Source organism: Schistosoma mansoni, chromosome 2, assembly GCF_000237925.1.
Source record: "Schistosoma mansoni strain Puerto Rico chromosome 2, complete genome".
Classification (NCBI taxonomy): domain Eukaryota; kingdom Metazoa; phylum Platyhelminthes; class Trematoda; order Strigeidida; family Schistosomatidae; genus Schistosoma; species Schistosoma mansoni.
The window spans coordinates 11,328,266-11,352,248 of NC_031496.1; the positions used below are offsets into that span (position 1 = coordinate 11,328,266).

Consider the following 23,983-nt stretch of genomic DNA (forward strand, 5'->3'; position numbering starts at 1 on the left):
ACTCTGAGATGCAGGTACATCTAGCTGACGAGTCCCAAATAGGACGAAACGCGCGTCCTGGATTCCACTGCTAGCCACTATCCATCTTTGCTTAAAATGAAGTAGATATTAGTTTTTTTAACTAAAATTAATAAAGATTTGTAAACAATTCAAACTAGTGTATATAACATTGAAGAGTATCCATTTTCAACGATTCAATAATACTTCGATTACAATTAATTAAATTAGCTGAAACATTCAATTACTTATAAAGAATTTTATATTTTCAAAGGGGTGTTTCGCGCACTGCTAAGGAGTCCCATACTAGGATGAAATGACCGTCCGATGCTTCAAGGTTTTTCATGATGATCTAGCTTTAATTGACTCATGAATTGAACTGTTAAATCTTATATTCCAACATTTTTAAAGTGAATTTAGATATTTTATATCATTCCCTTTTTTTATTTTGTGATGATTTCACTTATCTGTTTTTCAAATTGAGCATATCAATAACTTTCAATGAACTTGTACAACTTTTATTAAGTGTTTCAAATATACTTAGGTCATTCTACTACAGATTTTTATTTCATATAATGGGGGTCTTTATCATTTTGTTTCATTACATAAATAATCGGTAAATATTTAGAGTAACCAAACAATTATATCACTATCTATCGTACTCGACCCGATGTATAGTAATTCCTCAACTAAAGGATCAGTTACCTGGTTGTGCCACTTCTATGTGTATCTATGAATTCAGCTGCTCCTGTGGAGAAAGCTATATTGGGTGCACTACCAGACAACTGAACCAAAGAGTTAGTGAACATCTCCCTTCGTGGTTAGGAAAAGGTACTGTCAAGACAATACGGAGCTAGGTTCTTTCACACTTGAAAGATAGCGGTCATATAGTTGACAGAAATAAGTCATTTAAATTTATTTATCGTATTCGTACTAGTTTTCCTTATGGGGTTCGATCTCGTCTCTTACACATAGCAGAAGCCACAGAAATTCGACCCAACAATCCAAACCTTTGTGTCCATAAGAAATTCGTAACACCCTTATCTCTCCCTTGGCCTTAATAAATAATTTTATTTTCCATACTCTTTCTTCGTTTATTTTTCTTCACCCCCCCCGCAACCAATTATTTATTTATTTTTTAAATATTCGTTTCACGGTCCAATTATCTAAACACTTCTTATTACGTAATCTTATAATTTTTATGAATGTTATTTCAGTGTCTATATTTTTTCTAATCATTGACCTATTTCCCATTATGTAACATTGATTAAAGCCTTTATTATTCTTGTCACAACTAGTACACCTGTAATCACACTACCAATTTGTACTTTTCACTTATTATTAATTTTGATTATGTAATCTATTCCACTGTTATCATTGACTCATAAACTATCTTGATTGGTTTAATAATTTCGTGTATGCATATAAATATTACTGTATATTAGACTAAAACCTGATGAGGATCTAATCGAAAACAATATCGTTCGCTTATATATGTTATTCTAATTTTAAATACTAATATATGTAAAAAAAAAACGTTCATTTTGAGTTACTATACTATAATCTAAAATATGTATTTCTACAGTACCGTTGTGTCTATGACATGAACTCGTTTGTTCTTTGATTTCATACATAATGGTTTTGATATGTTGATCAAGATCTTAATTGATTGCAGTAGAAATGACGTACGAAATTAATTCTTTATGTAATCGACTATGACACTTAATCAATTTCTAAGAAAGTTTAATCTCATTAGATTCTTCTGTTGTTTATAGAGAGTTAATTGTATAATATTTCTAAATTTGTATCCAGACAGTAAGTTACTAGGTGACTAATGTCAAGTAATACTCAGTTTAACATAAGAAAATTTGACTGTTGATCAGTATAAACAAGTGTTATAAGAATTACTGTATTTGGATATTTATGTTTATTTGTTTTGGATACTAGATATTTTAGCAACAATCGTCCTCGTGTTCTTACTGGTGTCTTGTGACGTATAGTTTTCGGTAGCCAATATCAGTTATCTAGCGTTACCGCAAGCATCGGTGTAATTTGGGGTGGGGGTAAATAAATCTTCATTTGTACTAACTTTTCTGTTCCTCTTTTTTTATGGAAATTATAGTGACTTCCACTTTCAGATAATTCAAGTTTCTTACAGTTTTATTGTTAAACACTCGAATAACTTTAGTTTTAATAACTTATCTACAGTTTTAGTTAGGTTTTATGCACAATTATCAGCTTTGAAACATTTAAAATTGGTGACATACACCTTAATTAAACAATTATCATCAAGGATAAGATAGTTTTTCAACAATCGATCTAATTGAATAGTCTTGTATATTTAGAAAATTTATTGAAATATTTATTTCAATCTCATAATGATTGTTAACTCTATTAATCTTAACTTTCCAGAACCTTTCAATTATAGCAACCATCCTACAATCAATTTCGAGAATGGTCAATTTCGGTTAAGCCTTTTTATTAACTTACTTAACAGACATTGTCATTTGGATAGTAACAATTGGCATATTTTTTGTACTGTTATTACCACTAGAGCACAGGACATTCTAGCCAAAATGTTGTTTGCTTTAGTATCGTTCGATGACTCATACTCCTCCCCATGTATGTATGCACGCAAATCCTATTATCAGTTTTTGTTTTGTTTTGCTGTGCCCTTATACAATTTGACTATAAATTGCCTATGTAATTGCTTGCGCTCGCTGCTTGCTAATATTCGCTCATGTGCTTGTAAATTTCTGATCTGTGTCATTTGATAATAAATTGTAGTTGCCGCTTCTCTTCACCTTCTAACTTTACGCACAGATAAGATTGGTATTATAACGGTTATCAAGGTGAGCGATTAACGAAGCACGACATTACACACTTTGTATAAGATTAATTTCTGAATCATTCTTTCTAAGTTTATTCAATGTTTAAATAAATCTTTGCATTAAACTAACAATTAATGTTAATGATGTCAACCATAGATAATAAATGAATTACAACAATGATTGATTTTAAAATTGTAGGAGGGAAAACAATCACAATAAATGTTCTACTATATTATTGAACAACTATGAATGACATGTTAATTTGATTCAAAGGACTTACTTATTTACGCCTGTTACCCCTCGTCGAGGAGCATAGGCCGCCCACCAGCATTCTCCATCCAACTCTGTCCTGGACAATCCTTTCCAGTTCTTTCCAGTTAACATTCATCCTTTTCATATCTGCTTCCATCTCCCGGCGTAATATGTTCTTTGGCCTTCCTCTTTTCCGCTTCCCTTCCGGATTCCAACTTAAAGAGTGCCTCGTGATGGAATTTGATGATTTCCTTAATTTATGTCCTATCCACTTCCAAAGTCTTTTCATAATTTCCTCTTCAGCTGGAAGCTGGTTTGTCCTCTCCCATAAAACGCTGTTGCTGATAGTATTCAGCCAGTGAATAGTATTTTGAATCAAAAAAACAATAATCTAATGGGAAGAAAAATAGGAATGAAATGATTATTAATATTGATTATATTAATATAAACAAAATATAGAAATACACATTTTATTGAGTATTAAAGTAAAATAAAACATTTCAGTCATTTCGTAGAAAACATTCAATCATTCTGGATGACAATATGGGAACCAAAATTATATAAGATTCTATCACCAAAAATTTGTCTTAATTTTACGTTTTACGATTGACCATTATCAATAATGACGGTTGATTCTATTATGATCTTTTCTTGTTCGTGTAACATTCATAAAACGAGTTTTGTCTATAAATTCTAAGTTTATGGAATTTCTAGTCATAAGTTGTAGGCTTTGGAAGAAATCCTATTGAAACTAATACTGAGAATAATCAGAGGGATTTTGTGAATATTACAGTAATTTAATAGTTGAATTCATCATTCATTTGAAGCTAGACCACCATGGAAAACCTGGAAACACTGGACGGCCGTTTCGTCCAAATATAAGACTCTTCAGCAGTGCGCATCCATGATCCCGCCTCGCGTGATTCGGACCTGGGACCTATCAGTCTCGCGCGCGGGCGCTTAAACTTTAGGTCACTGAGCCGACATTCAGTGGTGATAATGTCTAACTTCAACCAATCCACGAAATTGCGCAACCATCCACTAATGTTTTCTGTGATTTACTATCTCACAACAGACGTGGTTGAACTCCACTGGTCACGACTTCTCACTAAAACGCTACTTATTTATTTTTTAAACTGTTCCTCGAAACTTTCCAGTATAATTAATAAAATGATCAAATTTCAGTAATTAGAACTTACTAAATCGGTGAACTACTTACATTACCAACTGACATCAAAGATCGAATCCCGTTTTTCTTATACTCAGATCGATTAATATTTGATTTATCTTATGGTGCAAAACTATTGTAATTTACGTCATATATACACTTATAAGAATAACTTGATCAATGCCTATTAAGTTTATTGTGTTCATAAGCAGTATCTTTTTGAAATAAATCATTAGCCGATCATAGTTTTTATCCAGGGGCTGATATAATTTAGGCTTAATCAAATAAAGTTGAATTTTAATGACGTAGTTTTGACACCTAATTAATTAGAAAATAAGGATTTACAGTCCTGTCAATTTTTGCACTGTAACCCCCTAAAATTGATCAGCTTGTCCCAACAAAACTAATCAAGAGACTTCATCATAATCAAACCATGTTTTAAGGATATTTATCATCGAGTAACTGCAACCCACTCTCGAACCACTCCATGTTTAACAGGCTTTAAGCAATACTGATTTACTGTTTGATAGACGAGTAGATACCTCTCGTACTTTACAGACAAAGTTATAAAAAGTAGAAAAGGAGTTTTTTATCCGTGCCATAACTTCGTCAGTCACTCCCAATCCAATAAGACTGATATCCTTATTACTAATTTGACCCATTGCCGATTTCACTTAATTAAGTACTTGAACATAATAAAGAAATCGTCACTTGACAAAAACCCTGCATAATATGAACAAACCGTTAGGCAACTAAGTAGAATTGTGGATACTAATTGAATCCATGGCACGCGCCTCGTCCTCTCTGGCAGTATTCCTCTGAACGTACCTGTAAACTGTCACAGAATAGCAACATGATAACAGTCCGATCAACAATTATATATTTCAACCGACTGTAGTTGTCAATATCAAGAACGATGCATTACAAAACTTTACAAAGAAACTATGGAATATATATCAATATTCTCTATGTAAACATAATTATTATTGCTTTTTAAAAGTTATACACATTTGCAAAATTTTGTTTGTAAAAAAAACATTAAAGAAAATAAGTTTCCACAAAATATCAAATGACTTAAGACAATAAGTAAAGATGGATAGTGGCTAGCCACTATCCAACTTTGCTCATAATGCTTGTGAATTGAGGCTATATCGAGGCAGTACGCACGGTATGCACATATGGCCAATAAGAGACTGACCAGTTGCAGATCTAAGCAACAATAGGAAGATTCAAACAAACAATAATAAGTGGATTCTAGTCAATTTTCAAGTTTTAATTTGTCATTTGACTACTTTCAATTAGTAACAAGACAAAATAAAACATAAGTGAATGTGATAGGAAAATTGTATATTCAGCTATTATTCATATTTGGAATAGAGATTCTGTAACTCTAATTGTAGTCTTGTATTTCTTTTTGAATTGATTCTCAGATTCAGATAACTCGTTTAAGTTGATATACACTTTTTGAATGGTAAGATCTATCATTTTTTATCTTTTCACTTATTGACATCTACGCTTAATCATGGATTAAAAATGGCATAATTCAGGGATTAGGTTTATCGATAACATTCAATCCATGAGTACAAAATGTATTGAACATCCAAATACTCAAAAATGAATTGTTAGAATATTTTATATGACAATGAAGAACTCTAAATCTACCGAAAATTTTTTTAATGTTTCAATAACATTTTTATTAATTAAAGCCTAGTCAAACTAAGATAATGACTCAGGATAGTTTTATATAAATAGTTTTCCTTGAAGTTATTGGAATCATACAGAATGACGATGCCAAGTCACTATGGTTAGTGATAAACCTGAGTAAAACAAAATTTGAGTGATTGAGAAATAGAGATAATGATGATTGTGATTTACTTCAATTATAAAAAAGTTAAATTACCAGTATATCAGCATGACATTTATGACGCTGGATGACATCTTACTGAATACTGAAAAAAAAACAAATCAAACAAATGTTCTAGCTAAGATGTTTGCATGTGATCTGTTGGTAAATAATAAGATCATTTCCAGCTTTCTAAATCTTTCCAATGTTGTATACTACCTTTTTGTGAGAGAAAAAACCTACATATCTTTTGGATATTCCAACTCATAGGACTCAATGGTACAACCTGAGAGTGTCACTTTGGCCTTTCAAAATATAAGTAAACACATGTAGCATTCCAATAGTGTCACAAAAAAACGAAGCTTCTCAAAACTGTGTATTATAATGAAATAATATTTTTCGAACAGACTAATCACGTATGAATAACGTAAGATATTTATATCAGTATAAATAAATTATTCTAAATATCAATTATTTCCATCGGTTCGATAAGAGCGGTTGACGAACACTCGTCCTCTTCTATTGCTATAAATATAGCTGAAATAGTTTATACGACTGATCTTAACTTAATATTTGTAATGTTGTATAGAAATAATCTCAGACGAATTCTCAGAGTTATTGAAGTCTTAGACGTATGAAAGTTTATAGCGTCTCACTTGTACATTTGAAGACAGTTTGCAATCACGTTAAATCTACTCTGGTAATATAGATCACAATGTTATTTATTTTAAGGAGCAGTGTTATTACTAATATCATATTTTTTCTTTGTATGGTATGTTTTAAACTGTGAAATTTGACCTTATTATATTTCTTATAAATGGCTTTACGATTAGAAAAACTGAAATTTATTGCACCAATGTATCTTTTCATTAGATGAACTTAGCAATTGCAACATTCTACAGTTTCTGCGACTCATAGACGCTATATGATGTCAACTAGATACGTTAATAGACATTATAAACACCTTGCAAGGAATCATTGAAATACGGAACTGACTAATAGATGCTGGATTTGAGCATCGGATAATATTTTCATCATGGTTATTAATGTTTTGAGTGACATTCAAAATCTCGTCAAATGCTGGTTTCAGGTACAAATGGGTTGGTTGTTAATTCGTCTGGTAATAGCTCAAGATATGACAAATGAGTTGAAATCGTTGCCACTGAAAAATCCCATGTCAACCTTTTCTTTGCTATCTACTGAGATGCTTCAACTTACTTTTTTCTGTCACTGGAAAATGTATTGTAGCTCTTTTAATGATATCAACATTATGAATTGGCTTTCGCGTAGGGTAGATAGTTTTTGTTGAATACTCATCTTATTCTGCCACTGATATACAAGAACCTATGCGCAAGATCAATCGACTACTACAGTGAGATAACCCAGAGAGTGTGGAAGGCTTTTATTAACAAACCCGAGTCAAGATATATGCAGAAACTCATTCGTAAAAACATCCTAACTTCTAGCTTTTGGTACATTTGAGTCTAGCTTGAAAGTACTTGATGTGGTAGGGAGTGTGAAAAGTACTGCTTGAGAGGAAGTCTGGGAGAGAGAATAACAAGAGGAAAAGTTGGTTAACGACTTAGTAAACAAATAGAATGTACTTACATCTAATAAAGAAAACAATCATGAACAACCATCAGTAAGGCCTTGATAATCAATACTTCAAGTGGAAGCAGTAGGGTTTAAAACGCGTTACAATATACCTGCCTCCGTCAAAAAATTAGTTAAAATTTTCAGCCTATAGAGTGCATAGGTTTCCTCAGAAAGTAGAGTCAAATAATGACCAGGAGCTTGTGCTTACCAGTTTGTGACTTATCACTAGGTCTCAAATTAATATGTCTGACTGGTCCAGCATATCATACGTCTGAAAAATAGGCCCAGAGTTTTGGATATAGCTACTAGAATTGAGGTAGGGAATACATTAATATTACACAGTTTGGCAATAAAACTCTATCCTCTCACAGTGCCACACGCAAGACTGCAGGTCCTGGTTCCCCTTTCTAGTGGTTAGGTCATGAGCGCACATTACTACTATTACTAATATTATAACTATTGTATTATATTTTTGACACAATGTAGAATCTTCAGCACAAAGTATTTCAATAAGTTTCTGTTTCTTACTTCCTGGTTGATACTAACGATAAATATTGAATGATCGCCAGTTAGATGTTAACAGTCCAGTAAATCGATATGAAAATAATGTACATTCTTTTCGCTGCCTATTGCCGGCAAACACGATATCTCTGATTGGGCATTTTGTAACTTGTACAACGAAAGGTTGTACACTTTTTAGAAACGCACCTGAATAGCTTATACAATTAATAGACATGATGACGTATTAAAACAAACAAAATTGGATAACTTGTTGAAATATCAAGATAGCAGGAACAGGTAGCCCAGATATTCAAGCAGGCCACCCCGCGAAACCCCTTTACTAATTTATTAGATGAGCCAATCGCCTGAAACTTTCGGTATTAAATTGTGCTTTTAATGTGTTTTTCTTGTAGATATTAATTCCAAGCTCATTATTTATAATCAATAAATCTTAGGAGATTATAATTTTATTTGTTTGGTCAGTTGTAATAGAAAAAAACAAAAAAGTAGTACTATTAGCTGAAGTTTTAAGTGATTCAGGCTACATACAGCTCAGATTCAACTTTACCCGATGATAGACTTCAATTATCTAACATTCAATAAAATGATCACTGCATTTAGATAATCAATTCTTAGGATTTTATTGCAACAATTGAAAGATTTTAATTAGTATTTGTATTCTAAGAAGGGCTCCTTTCAACTATAATCTGATGTCTTTCGTAAAGCCATATAATCTCAGAGTGCCAAGAACAACTGTATCATCATAGTATGAGACTTGTTGAAGTTTCGTAAACTTGTGTGCGCATACTGTTTTATAGTAACAAGCCAAAATGAAATAGTTAAGCAGTACTCCAGCCAGTAGTAGTCCTTCATGAAAATTACTCGTAAAATAAACAAATCATAAAGCAACACAATGTACCATAGATATTTTAAAGATAAAAATTAATTGAGGCTTCTTCTTTTCAATAAACACGATCCAGTAGTAAATGCGAGTATCTTACACGCATTTTCCTTTTTTCGAACACTCCTTCACCTATCAGCACAGTAAAATGAAGGAATGAAGAACGAAGAACTACTTATTATAACACGAACTTACGAATAAAGACTACATCTCACCACTAAAATAAAAGCTGAAATCAATATTAAAATGATTCACTCACCAATCACTATATTCACAATTATATTGACCACTTCTATTGATCAATCATTCAATCAACCAATCATATAGTTTATATTACTAAACTAACGAATAATTAGAATAATCTATAGAGGAGTATAGTTGGCACATTACCTGAACTCTTAGTATTGCATATAATTAATAACATAAAAGTCATAAATGGTTTACTATTACTTTGTATTAATATGATTGATCTAAATGATTGGATTTGGATTAGTGCTATTAACTGAAAACTACTAAACATAAGGGATTGCTTAAGTATAAAAATCTACTTTTTTGAGTGAATGGAAATGGTCTGTTGTGCTGTAATATTATATCTAAGTAAGGTAAATTTACATCCAATCATTAGCACAGAGTCATTTCTTATCCAGATATCAACTAGAAAGTAACAAGAGACTAAGAAGTAAGCAAAAGGATCTATGATTACTGTGAATTCCCTGGTTCATTTCCCTGAAGTCTATCTACAAATAAAGCGTATAGACAAAGAATTTAGCAGTAACAAACCCTAGTCATATACTTATGGAAGTTTCTGATTCATTTATTTTTACTCCAATCAAAAGAATATTTGAAGATGAATTATCTACAGTGACTCACCAACAGCTATATTCATGCTTCACATCATCGTAACGCTGATAACAAATTTATCAGAAACCGATTAAGAACGTATTTGTTTAATAGTTTTCTATTCTAGGAAAAATGGTATTCTTTGAAATTTTGTTATCTGTACAAAATAGAATAATGTTCGGTAAGATGTGTATAGTGAGCCAAGATATTAATTTTAGTTGAAGAAAATGCAGTAAATGAGTGGCAGACTTATTTCTGAAAAATCCTAACGTTGTGGATAAACCCTGTGTCTCCGATGAATCACAAACTGAGACGAATAGACGATCCAGTAACCGTAGTCTTTAATGTTTTTAGGTTGGCAGTGATCAGTATAGAAAATGCTTTTTAATCTGTACATATCATCACAAACTGTTCAAGAGAACAACCAGGAACCTCTGAGAGTTCACACCTAGAAAGTCGGAAATCCTTCCTTTTGATCTCAGGAATAATTTTGAAAAAGATTTCAGGGGCTATTTCTACGATCAGATAAAGATATCTCCATAAGTTTGGACATACTGAAATCCACAATTCAATACAAGACTAATTTCAGGCACTGTAGATAAGCCACCATATAACAATATCTCATATTCAGTAATAAAGTTAGTTAAACCGAATTATAAACAGTCTTTCTACCGACAGTATTAGTTTAGACTTTATTTGATTAAATTTGTCACCTTTATTCTGAAAAGATTTCGTCATACGAATCCCATAAGTAATTATTAAGTCATCACCGTCACTTCATTCAACATGATTACTTTTCTTTAGATTTTCTATTAAAAGAATTTCACAAACATTTTGACCTTGAGAACACAGTAAATTCACACATGACCTAAATGATCTTCAGACAGTTATTTAAATATTCCCATTGATGTTTAGGACTGCAACTATTCAGTCTCTCGTAGCATATGTGCACCTTGTGTAGATTGCATCGATGTTGTACTTAAGCTACAAAAATTATAAGCGACTGGTCAATTACAGTCCTACTAAACATCTATATGGAGATTCAAACAATTAACACAAATGAAGTGGAATTTACGCCATTTCACAAGCCGATAGCCATTCAGATACAGTAGCTAAGTGGGTAACGCAATGGTGTTTGAAGCAAACATGCTGGGTTTGAATCCCGTAATGGACATTAACTCTAGGTTGCATGGATTTCCTGCTGACGAGTCCCGAATTGGACGGAACGCGTCTTTTGGATCCCAGTGCTAACCACAATCTATCTTTGCTTAATGATCTTTGTTTTCATGAACATCAGAAATGAAGATAAAATTGGATTCGAAGTCAGTTTACTTTTAAAACAATCTGTCATCATACTAAAAACTGAGTTGTATGTATGACCTATGCCGTTTGCAGACCATAGAAAGTTGGTTTCAAACTTATCTACTAGTTGTTTCCACTGAACTGTTTTTGCTCTTATTTTTTTCTATCCATTTTAAATAAGTATTAACAATTTACATCCCCTTAATTGTAATGGTTTTGAACAGAACTATTCAAGCAGCTAATATAAACTAATTTAAATTTACGCTGTTGCACAAGCCATTGGTCATTCAGACTAGTAGCTAAGTTGAACATCTGGAGCGAGAGGTACTAGTTCCGGGTCAGTGGTAATTCGTAATCAGCGAATGTCCAAATTAATTAACTTGCTTTCAAAATATTTCCATGTTCATTTAAACAACAGATAAATATAGATCTCACCAGAAGCATATATTTTGATCAGGATAAACTCAAATAGTCATGAGTAAAGAGAAGAATGACCTGCTGTTTTTGTTTACAACAACCATGGTTAAACGATCAACTTTTGTAAACAGCAATGATGATTAAATCTGGAGACAAACACACATCTGTTTGCCGATCATGGAAATTCTACCTGGTGTACTCTATTTATAATTAATCACTAGCTTATTTTAGTTGACTAAACTTTACTGAGGATGAGGAAAAGTTGACTTAATTAGTAAGATAGTGTGGTGAACTATGAATAGTGTTTACTTGCGATCTATATAATATTGAGGTGCAATATCTGGTGTAAAAAATAAATTGTTGTATAAAGAAGGTTAGTTCTTTAAAATTGAGTCATCAGATGGATGCGCTAACTTATTTCTATTAGTTATAATACTAAATTATGACAAAGAAACTATAAATGATCACTTTTGATGTTTACGAATTGTTAATGTAAAGATGTACAAAATCTCCATAATGCCAAATGATCATCAACAAGAATTTCTAAGAAATGTGTACATCCTCAATATTTTTAAAATTTACATTATACTATTTGATACAAATACATCACAGTAAGGTAATATTAACCTCTAAATAAAAGACATGAAAATAAGTTATAAGAATAAATCGTTTTATAGTAAGTCCAATCATATAAAACTATTAGAAACAGTGTATATACCTTAATATCTCGAAAATTTCATTGTTTCAAGGTAGAAAATTTAAAGTTACTACAGAAACGTATGACCGAACTAGATAAACCACTATAATTAAGTCATGAAATGATAGTGATTATCATGCTAATATTGCTCTTGACAAAGTGTGTCAATATACATCTATTCAAACCGGTTAGTTCATAACATGGAACTACATATATTTAATTATTACGAAATATCAAAAATTGTAAATGACTTCTTCAGAATCAATATTAAAATTGTTTATTTACTGAAATATTTTTCTTTGGCATTGAAAAGTCATATAAGTATGACTCAACATTTTATTAACTCTATCAAAGCCACCAAACTCTAGTACGGCCGAGAGTGTGAGAGTCCGCTCTTCCTCTCGAAATGCCCTCAAATGGCCACGCGTATACAGCCTCTGCCAGAGAAGTCCTACTCACTTCCTTCTCGCACTAGGGATGTTGTTTACGAGATTGAGATGACGAAAAGCGAATGTCTGGCATTTTAACCGGGTTGGTGGACACGGAAAGTCCACCTAAGGGAGTTGGAAAACCCTGATTCCAAACCAATGGTGCACATGGGCTCCAGTATCCTGAGGGAACAAATGGCGTATGAACCAATTGTTGGTCACCAGCTACCATGGAACTGCATCTCCTCACGATTCTCCACTGCCTTGTGGATTAGGCCTTCAGGGTCAAAGGCTCCTGGTGTGGACCCCTAAGAAAGCCATCTGCTTCGGTTTGGGCACCCGGGCAGTATCACAGCCCCCATAGAAATCAAATGAGATTTGTGTGGCGCATATATATTTGGTGCTTCCTTTTACCAATATTTATGTGTTTAAATGAATATAATAATAATAACTCTTTCAAATCATTAGAAAACCAATTCAATTCTCATACTTTAAACCACTCTCTCTCTCTTCACTTAATTTATCTTAGTTACAAATAATAAATAAATGGTCATTTTAGACAGGAAAAATAAATAACTTTGAGAAAAACCGATATAAGACACTTTTTTTATTTAGGAATTTATGATAAACACACACACACGCGCGCACATGTGCACGCAATGAATACATATGCAATGAATAATCAAAAATAATTCATTATACAAATTAATTGTTCATTCTAAAGTAGAACAATAAGCATTGAAATGAGATATACAAATGATTATCATCAAGTGGGTAATACATACTCACATATATTGACATTAGTTGTTGATAAGAAAAGATCATTTTTTTAAATGAAATAAATAAAGTACACATAATGATGGTAACAATAAAAAACAACAACACTACAAGAAGTAACAACCTAAAGCGAACGGTAGTTGACGCAGCAATGTCGACGGAACAAGATCAACTGAAGATGAGAAGTAGGAATGTGAGAAGGTAGTAAGTAGTTTTTTTTTCTTGTATTCATTGTGTTCAGTCATTTATCCATCATCTCAAAGTGAAAGAAACACTTTAATAACACTTACTAGCCAGAAATAAATAGGTTAATAGTTAGATAAACAATATTATTAGATTATCTATTGGAAATAAAGAAGTAAAGAAAGATAAAGTTCAAAATAATTTATAACTTTTTCTATGTTTTTTCTGTATTTTTAAACATGCTCTAGAGGCTAGTTCAAATACTTGACGTACATTTTCTTTGGTTTTCGCCGAACATTCAATTTCTCCGTAAGCGCCTAATTTACCGAAATGAATACATAAAGCAAATTAAATGAATCAAAAAACAGAAATCATAAAAAATAGACATTAATTGGTAATATTGTTCATTGTTCTAATTTACTCAAACAATACTAAAGAAATTTATGGGGATTTTTAATTTTACGATTGAGTTCACAAGCTGATCTTTGTTAAATAACCACCTGAGAACCGGAAAGCACTGGACACCTGTTTCATCCCAGTATGGAACTTGTCAACAGTGTACATGCACAACCAAGACCAAAGGGATCGAACCCAGGACATTCGGCTTCGCAGTCAATTGCTTAACCTTCAGACTACTGAGCCGCCATCCAATAGTATACATGTTTAACTTGAACAAATTCGTAAAGTTGTGCAACCATCTTCCGATATATTTGGTGGGTATTGATATTAGGAGCAGATTTTGAGGTTGGAATCCACAGGTTAAGTGCACTTTATGTGTGAACACGTTAACTAACATGGGAAAAATCGAGACCAGTGATACAGTTGTCTTTATTAGTTATTTCTGTTTCACTCTTGAGTATACTGTTAATTCTCATTTATTTATTAGACAAGACTTGCTTTTTTGGAGCTACATTTCTTATGTTTCAGCTTTTGAGTACGAAGAATATTTAATGCTGTCACTTATCTGCTTCCTATCATATTATTGTCTTCTTTTGATATAGTGGTGATATGTGGTAACTTAGATTGATATGCATTTGTACGAGACCAAACGCTATCTATGACTGAGTTACTGACGGACTGATGAACCTATAGAATGAAGTGGGCATTAACAATAGACATTTTTGTGAATATATGAGAACAGACACTTATTCTGGTGGTTTCCTATTATCATTGCAAATGATTTCATGGTTTTATGCTAATTGTGTGGTTTTCTCCCAAGGTATCTGTAAATATCGTAAACGGAAAGAGGCGGAAGAAAATTTTAGAAGCCCTAGCTTCAAGATGTAAAACAGATGTAAAGTGAAGTAGTTCAGTTGGTGATAAGAAAATGTTGAATATCATAAAACATCTATTAGACGGTAACGTTTGTTTGACCAAGTGAACTTCGTCGTGATTAGCCATTAATATTCGGAAGTATCACGTTATTGAATCTATTTGCCGAAATACATCAATTACAATCTTTGAAAAAAACGATGATTAGGCATATAAGATACCTAGTATTGCTTATTTTGATAAACACTGATTAACACAAAAATTATCACTGATTATTGATTTAATCTCCCTCCATCCACGACGGGCAAGAAATCTTCAGTTACCACACTTGACATATCAGTAAAAATATGGAGAAATTACTAAGATGGATAGAACGAAAGTCGAAATTATGATAGAAAAATAAAAAACCGATAAAATGACTAAAAAGGAAAGGGAAAAAGTAATTTCGAAAAGTGAAAGGTATGAAATAAGAGAAAATTTAGTATTATAAATAAATATATATATATATAATCAGTTTATAATACTTTTTATTATTGCTACTCTTAAGTGGTTTTAATGTTAATCAACATGATAAAAGCATGTTCTTATACAATGAAACTTTAGCAGACTGATTGTCGACCTAAATCCGGTTAAAATGACTACATAAGATTAAACTATACAAATATCTGTTGAGTGAGGCTCATAGAGTCAGTTCATTTTTAGTTATCATCAACGACTTCTGGTGATTGTCAACAAGGTATACCCTACGGGTGATAAACTTCACAGCAATTGAAAACATACAACTTCACTAGATCTATGCTTATAATATAAGTAATAAATTTCTATCAACACACCCAAGTGATAAATTAATCTACTCTAGCTACAGGTCCATTTAAAAGGTAAATGTGCACTTTTGTAATTAAAATAAGTCAATCGACATTTTCGGTTATACTGTGTGGATCACGGATTGAGGAGTTTCTAACAGTTGGGCTTGTATTGATTACAGATCAACTAAATGACACTGAATAAACGTTGAAACGATTTCCAAATAATACTAAACCTACCAATATAGGCAGATACTGCCTTTGCCTCGCTAGATGTAACTGGATGTTGACCTAAACGGGCAAGTTCGTTGATAACTTTATCATCATATCTGAGATCACTCTTGTTTCCAACCAATATAATTGGTGTGTTTGGGCAAAAGTGTTTAACTTCCGGTATCCATTTCTCTTTGATATTAGATAAACTGTCAGGGCTATTCATAAGATTGAAAAGAAAGAACGAAAAGCGTTTCTTCTAATTAATGTAAAAAGCAACATAAATGTGCACTGTTATAATACCCTCTAACCAAGTGACTACAACCACAAAAAGCAAGTTACATTGAGATATCTCCAGTTGACTAGCTAATCATTTACAAATACATAGATTTTGAAACGCTACTTTCTCTATTCTTTAACTAAGACGTCAATAAGGTTATTTCTGAAAACTTACTTTCCATACCATTTATGGCATGTTGCAGTTATCAGGTAAAGAAACTGGATAAAGGTGAGTAACTAAGCTCCAATCCTTATCAAATTTACCAAAGTGGATATTTTATGAAATGAACCCAAAAATCAGTAACTGGGAAATTGACTACCAAAGAAATCGTGCAGCAAAACAATCTCACGCTGTGATTTACGTACATGGCATGAAAGTTTCAAGTGAACATGTTTTCGACCCCCATGTAGCAATTTTCTTCCTACCATTACAGGATGACGCTATTTAGTTCAATAATTGAATACAAACGTTAGCTTATATAAATAATTGGATGCATTCGTCCGGTTTTCTTGCTAGAAGAACAACCAGAAGTGATTATAATCAAGCTGACTTACTCTTCCGGAGACATGGTATCTATAGATGATAAGATTTATTATTATTTGAGATTTTGCCAGAAATATGAAAAACTTTTTCGAAAAATCACCAGATTCTAATTTGCAAACCCAATCATAGTAATGGCAAACTTTCATGAAAAATAACCAATTATACATAAATATAAATTTGAAACAGCAGGTAAATTGGGTATGTTAAAATTGATGAATACTTTAGCGTTATACTATTTTAAACCATATTCATAAATTACCAAACAATCTAACGTTCAGTAAATTTGTTTTAGTACTGAAAAATGATCCCATCCCTGTCCCGGGTCACAAAATCGAAAATCCCCTGTTTACAACACGTCTAACTTGACGAAGTAGATGTTCACAGTTTATTATTATGAACGTTTAGCTGTTATTATTAGTTGTCTAAATTCTAAATAGTACTTTTTGGAGATTCGATTACTTATATCAGGTTTCACTTTACCAGTAGACTTAATTAGTTCACATTCTTACAATATAACTTCCATACCGAGCCAAAATAAATTCAATTAATACAAGGTTACATTATATTCTGGTGGTCGAAATAAAATCAAACCGTTCTTATAATCTTACCTGTCAATAGAATAGCACATCAAGATTACATCGGTGTCTGGGTAGGATAATGGGCGAAGTCGATTATAATCCTCTTGACCAGCAGTATCCCATAAAGCTAGTTCTATTTGCTTATTATCAACCTCAATATCAGCCACATAGTTTTCAAATACTGTTGGAACGTAGACTTCTGGGAATTGATCTTTGCTGAAAACAATGAGTAAACATGTTTTCCCACAGGCTCCATCACCAACAATTACCAACTTTTTTCGGATGGCGGTAGTTACCTAAAAGCAGTAAGGCCTATTTAGACTATCGAAGGACACAGTATGGCCATCAAATTTCGCAATCATGGTTTTCGAATTGCAGGAAAATTATGTAGTCTCAAAAAATCACTCAATGATAGACCTAATTGCTCAGTAATACACTCATCCCTATGTACAAGCGTCATATATTCCCTCTTTTTCACTACTGTAAGAGTGCTATAATTTGATGACATTAGGTCATGTATAATTTTTAGTTGATATCTTTCTAGTATCCTCCATATTTGTTGAGACTAATGATTAGATCTTTGAATGAAATATATGAATTGTAATTTAAAAATACAATTATTCTGGCAATTTGTTATCTTAATGTTAGTTGAAGACGCTGTAGTACACTGTTCCACCTATTTTTACTATTGTATTTCTAAAATGAAAAATAACTAAGGATCCTTGAGAACATCAAAGAAAGGTGACAACATATAGATTCAGAAGTATTTCTTTTAAAGCCGAGATCCTTAGAAAACGTCCTCGCAATAAACTGAGTCAGACAAGACACACTGGTTTTTAGCTCAAACACCCATAACTTTCGAAATTTACTCACATTTTATACATACATAATAATCAATTTCAGCATCCAGTTTTACTGACATAGTATCTTACTGTTTGACATAAGTATAATCAGAACGTTTTTGCACATTATTTTAGAAACTGGTAAATTTAGATGAGTAGGTTGTTTGATATTTCTGTTCTCATGGAAAAACGTTGCTTTCACCATGTTTCCTTAATCAGTTGTTCTTTATCCAAGTACACTAAATAAACCCAAGGCAACTTTTTCTGTGAAAAAAGCTAAGCATAGTTACAGGAACAATATTCCGAAAAACAACAGAATATTAACAGTTTATGCTACATGAAGATAGGTTACAACTTTTGAAATTATTTTGGAAGCTCCACAAACACTGATCTAGTTGTTGTTGCCAATTACAAACTATTACCCCTTATGACGCATCTATTATCATAAGATTCCGTGCTTTATAAGCCCTTCATAAAGTTTATGGTTTTAAAATAATATTTTCAAGATGTTAAGGGACATATGAGTAAGGATTTCACTTTCACGCAACTTCTTCGTAATCTATTAAAATTCTAATGCTACTAAGCGTATTAATAATGTTGATACTAATCTGATGACTGAATTTAACTCCAATAAGAAAAAAACAAATGTTTTACACCTTGTTTCTGTGAAATAAACTTGCGTTTATTTTAAAATCCTTGTTAATATTTCTTTCGTATTTCCTATCATTTTATCCCGCCGATTCTATTTAAACACTTGTACAGTTCCAGGATGTCAAGTCACAGCTGTGAACTAGTTTGCTGTTCATTGTTTTATCTTATTCTCAAGTCTATAAAAAGGATAGTCAAAGAGTACAATCCGCGATAGTTCTTTATGGTTTTTTTAACCAGTTAACGTAGTCAAATAAAGCTCGGATTTTGGGTTTCATGTTGAACATACTGTGGGAGTTCAAAGTAAAGGATTGACTGTTATTTCATGTTGAACACTGAATGATCATAGCGGTCAATAGATCCCAAAAATAAGTAGTCCCGTAAGTCTTTAAGATTGATGCTAACCTTTTTGGTGTTAATGGACACACCCTAGTTTAATAGGTGTAGTCACACATTCTCCCCAGGTCACTACTGAGTATGGACTGTTTTTTGTCTCTGGCAAAAGCTAATCAGCTTAGATCACACACTTCTTGGTATTTGGACTATATCCCATCTATACCAAGAAAACCCTTCATTCCTGACTTCTAGTTCGGTCGTGTTTGAGATTCCCGATTATAAAGGCGTGAAAAACAACAACACTTTCAAGCCCGTAATGTCTGTGACATCTTCATCACCTTCAGACTAAGTAATGAAAGCTAAAGTTTAGTCCGGATAGTGAAGTTTTGTAAAAGAAATGTTCAACAAAGACATTTTCGTTTCTTCCAGAAAGTTTTCAATTACCGATCTCAGCTACTATAATGATGTGAAAGCCGGGTTTATTTTTTTAAAAATGCGGTTAAAATACTATTCAATAGAATATCCTATCATATTTATCATGTGAAGGATGGTTTATTTAATGTGATCAAAATCTACGGTCAAAATCTTGTAAAATAAGCCGATTTTAAAAAAATAACCCGCAAACTACAACCTTTTATTAGTGGGATACTTATATGTTGTCTCTACTCTAATGAAAAATCGTTATAATAAACCAGTACAATTCTTTTAAGATAGCATTATTATTTAGCAAAAGTGTCAAATTCCTTCATTAAGATGAATTGAACATGTGATTTCTATGTGTTTGTCAAGACTTACGATCGATATATTAAAAACTGCAAACTAAGATACTGCCACCTACATTATCAGCCGACCGCAAACATCCGAAACCTCGAAAACAGCGCTTTTTCATTACACTATGAAATCGTGAAAAGGTAAATCAATTAAACACACTCAAGGTTAAAGCTTTGAGTGGTCCAAACCAGAGTTAAAAAACATTTTTTGGTATAAACACTTGCCTTAACCCACTTTATCACACATTATGAGAGGGAAAGGATGATTTAATGATCGGTCTAGTAACCTTATAGTGACATATATATTGATTGATTTTCTGAGGACAATTTAATATTTCATCTCATCTTCCTATGTGGCAACGTATAAATTTAATATTTCATCTCATCTTCCTATGTGGCAACGTATAAATTTAATCAAATCTATGTCAAACATCATTTTTTAGTATCAGTTGTGAAAAACACTTCACTTGTCAACAAATTTATATTTCCATTACTTTTCTTGGATAAAAATGTAGACGCTCGGTTACGTCACTCTCTGTTTTCGATTATTGACCTTAGTCTTTGGCTGCAAAGTACAATACTTCTGCGCTTTCTCGTGAGTCACTCTTTCGTTTTGTAATTATTGGCATACATCAACGCAAGAAACCCTATTGAACTAACGATTCTTTTCACTTCACCGGCTCCATGTACTTAAAAGAATATTAGCTACTCTTATTTCCGGATTTCATGCTCTTCACGCCCACTCGAGTATATAAAGTACCTTCACAAACTACGCTAACCGACATACGGGACACTTTAACTCTGATGAGACCTAAAGCAGTCATTCTAAGTTCATGAACAGACTATTTGACGTCCATTTCCTTGGCAGCTATTTTCATATGTACTTTAGCGTAGATAAATCAGAATCAAAACGCACCAACGAGACTTATAGACAAGGTCGGGCTTGTGATTCAGCACCAAATCCTATAATTCTATCCATACTAGGTAAACTTAACTCTCAAATATAGCTCTTACAATTTGAAATACAATTTCGTTTTCAAAATATACGCTCTCAGAACTCAAAGTATTCGTTCATGTTAAGAATGTTATTTGCTGGAGTAACAGCAAATACCAACTGCATAAACAATGTTCCACTATCAGAAGCTTATGACAAGCTAAAAAAGTCAATCATCAATTCACAGCCATATCCAATGATGCCATTTTTACTGGCATGATCAATAATTTACAACAAGAGTTTTCAGATGAAATGCTACTCAGGTAGAAGTATTCTATGGATAGTAAGTAACTTTCTGCGGTACGATATATTGACGATCTAACTAGCGTCACAAAGTCCTAAACCCTTATCTAAACGGCAGTCCTATTATTTTCAGGGAAATACAAGGTTCCTAAGAAATCTCAACAGGCTAAGAATATTTCAATCAATAGACTGTTGGGCAATAATAAATTTCGCACTTAACACAAATAAATGAAGAACCTCAGTGACACCCAAAAGTGATCCGCCTACTCTGAACTTCATATGTTGTCTCACGATCACGCTTCCCCACTCTGGAGATGGTTTTGGGGGGTTAAAGAGTCGAATGCAGAAGCTAATAAAGCATACTCCTTCTGGATTCTCCCTTTCAAAAGGTAAACCAGCATGCTATTCACGACATAATCAGTGTTTATCCAACGCTGCATGAGTGAAAGATGCCACATCGTATCCCCTCAACTCAAGAAAGGTACCGCTTTCTTGATGCATATTCTAAAAAGATTGATCAAAATGGCTCTTGAAGTAAAAATAACACCACTTGACAACACTAATGGTGTGAAACTTATAAACTTAGTAATATAGAATAGTTAGAAGGAGTAAGAGCACTTTGTATCACATCGATTACAATTCTCTCTACTTCAGTAGGTCACTTATAGAATTGTGTTTTAAGTCCTACTTTAGGAGACATACATTTGGTGGACAACCCGAAACTTCCTCCTGTTCATTTGCTTACTGACCCTCATCCCTAAAAATCTCGTTATACCAACATCTTCCGAATGTTTTATGAATGGGCTTGAAGGTTATTTAGTTCCTTGGGTAATGATGTAAATTACACTGTTTAACCTCCAACACTCCCCTTACTACTAATTAGTGTTTATCAAGTCAAGTTTGTAGGAAATAAAACGGAATTGTACCTACCGGGAACGATATATAACTACTCAGATCATGATCCTACATAACAAGCAATTTATACTTTCTATCGGCACAATCTTAATTGTGATATAATCAAGTGTTTGTTGCAAGGAACCCTGAACTAATCAGTCATCGTAACCTATCTTCCATCTATATGGGAACAGTTGCATTTCGTTGTATTTTTTAGTGTCACAAGATCATATACATGATTTCTTTAGTCTTGGTGAATTCAAGTAGTTAGACATTCGTTGTTTGGAAGAGCTGTCAAAAAGAGGACAAGGGTTTTGTGTGAGATTATCCTGTGATCCTGTGTTACTTGCTACAACGCCTTCAAGTTGTAGTGTATGTTTCAGCTGGCACGGTCAACATAAATCTCAAGTGTATTTGTCTCACGGAGTTATTTATCACCATAATTATTCCCGTATATTTGTCCCACTAGACTTAATTGTTCTGCCACCAATATGTTTTCGGTCAGTTAAACGGTGTTAAAACATACGATGTCGGATTAAAGAGCTTGTATACCATCAACCTCCAAAACTGTGGACTGTTTATCCACAGATTGGTCGGTTTTTACGACTTTTATATAAACTGAAAATGCCGTTGTTTCTTCCATCGTTCCAATCTCGAAGCGCAAACGCTGAAGGAGAATGATAAGAATGCAGGGCTGGAAGGTAGAAAAAGAATATCGAATTACGACAATGTTGAATTTAATGACCACAAAATACTGAAGGTGAGAACGGACTTTAAATTTACCTATTCTTGGTGGTAGAGCCTATTCTAATCTTAAACAGTGACTCAATAGTTTGGGCACCATAAAATAAATTGAACGTGGGAACTATAAATAAAATACTAACCATAGTAAAGTCATACGAGCCATTTCCCGAAGCGACACTAACGTTTTTCAATGGCAAAAACTTGACTACAGCTGCTAACAGAACATTTTTGTACAGAAGAGTGAGGTCAAACTGAAATACTTGCTTGCTCCTGATAAATCACTCCAACGATCTTTAGTTTAAATGGCCTGAAACTGATTGTGTGTTGTGGTGGATACCGTCACTGAAATGTAATATTACTTATGTTATCTGTCTGTTCTGGAGTTTTTTTTGAATCTCTTGTAACGGCAGTGGATATTTCAAGTCAGAGCTGATATTCTATAGGTGTAAAATCCAAACCTAGATTTCAATAGGTCTGGATGTGGCTGAATAACTGAGGAACAGTTTTATACACTCGTGCCCCAATCTAAATCAGAACAAAGTGTTTGGGTAACACGGTTCTAAATTTCATCATATATACAAATGTACAAATTCACCTAAACAAATATTACCACCCGGTTATTCAACCAACAATTGATACCAAAATATTCAATCTAAATCACAGTAAATAGCAAAGTGGTAAAAAATATATGAAAATTACCGAAAATACCAAAAGGTAAGCGTTATTCTATCCTTTCTGGATAGATCAAGTAAGATTCCTTTTGAGCGGCTGTTTTATAACACAAAGTGTTTCAATTTCTGGGAAAGTGCTCCAAATTACAACCAGAAATGCACGATCCCAGTCAAAATCAAACCGCACAATCAAATAGCGAGCAGTCAATATGGCAGCCGCCAGAATAATAGCAACTAAAACAAACTAGATACAGTTCAGTAAGGAACATAGAGACTCAATGAAAAACGATAATAAAAACGAGAAAATTAAACGTTACGGTCTTAATAAGCATCAAAAATGTTAACAACATATACAAATAAAGAAAACGTAAGGAAGAAATCACAAATGGATGCATGGAGGGATTTTCACTTGCAAAATG

At 32.9% G+C, this 23,983-nt stretch overlaps 1 protein-coding gene across 1 annotated transcript; it reads right to left on the reverse strand.

The window, feature by feature from the left end:
- Positions 1 to 2,218: 2,218 nt before the first annotated feature.
- On the reverse strand, positions 2,219 to 20,145 carry Smp_146600 (putative rho GTPase; the record flags this gene model as incomplete). The annotated part of the gene is made up of 6 exons (XM_018795670.1): positions 20,087 to 20,145; positions 17,453 to 17,718; positions 16,049 to 16,239; positions 13,943 to 14,050; positions 4,300 to 4,367; positions 2,219 to 2,329 (listed from the first exon to the last, which is right to left on the reverse strand). The coding sequence occupies exons 1-6, from the start codon at positions 20,135 to 20,137 to the stop codon at positions 2,219 to 2,221; spliced, it is 795 nt and encodes a 264-aa protein (XP_018649960.1). The 5' UTR covers positions 20,138 to 20,145.
- Between the last annotated feature and the right edge of the window lie 3,838 nt (positions 20,146 to 23,983).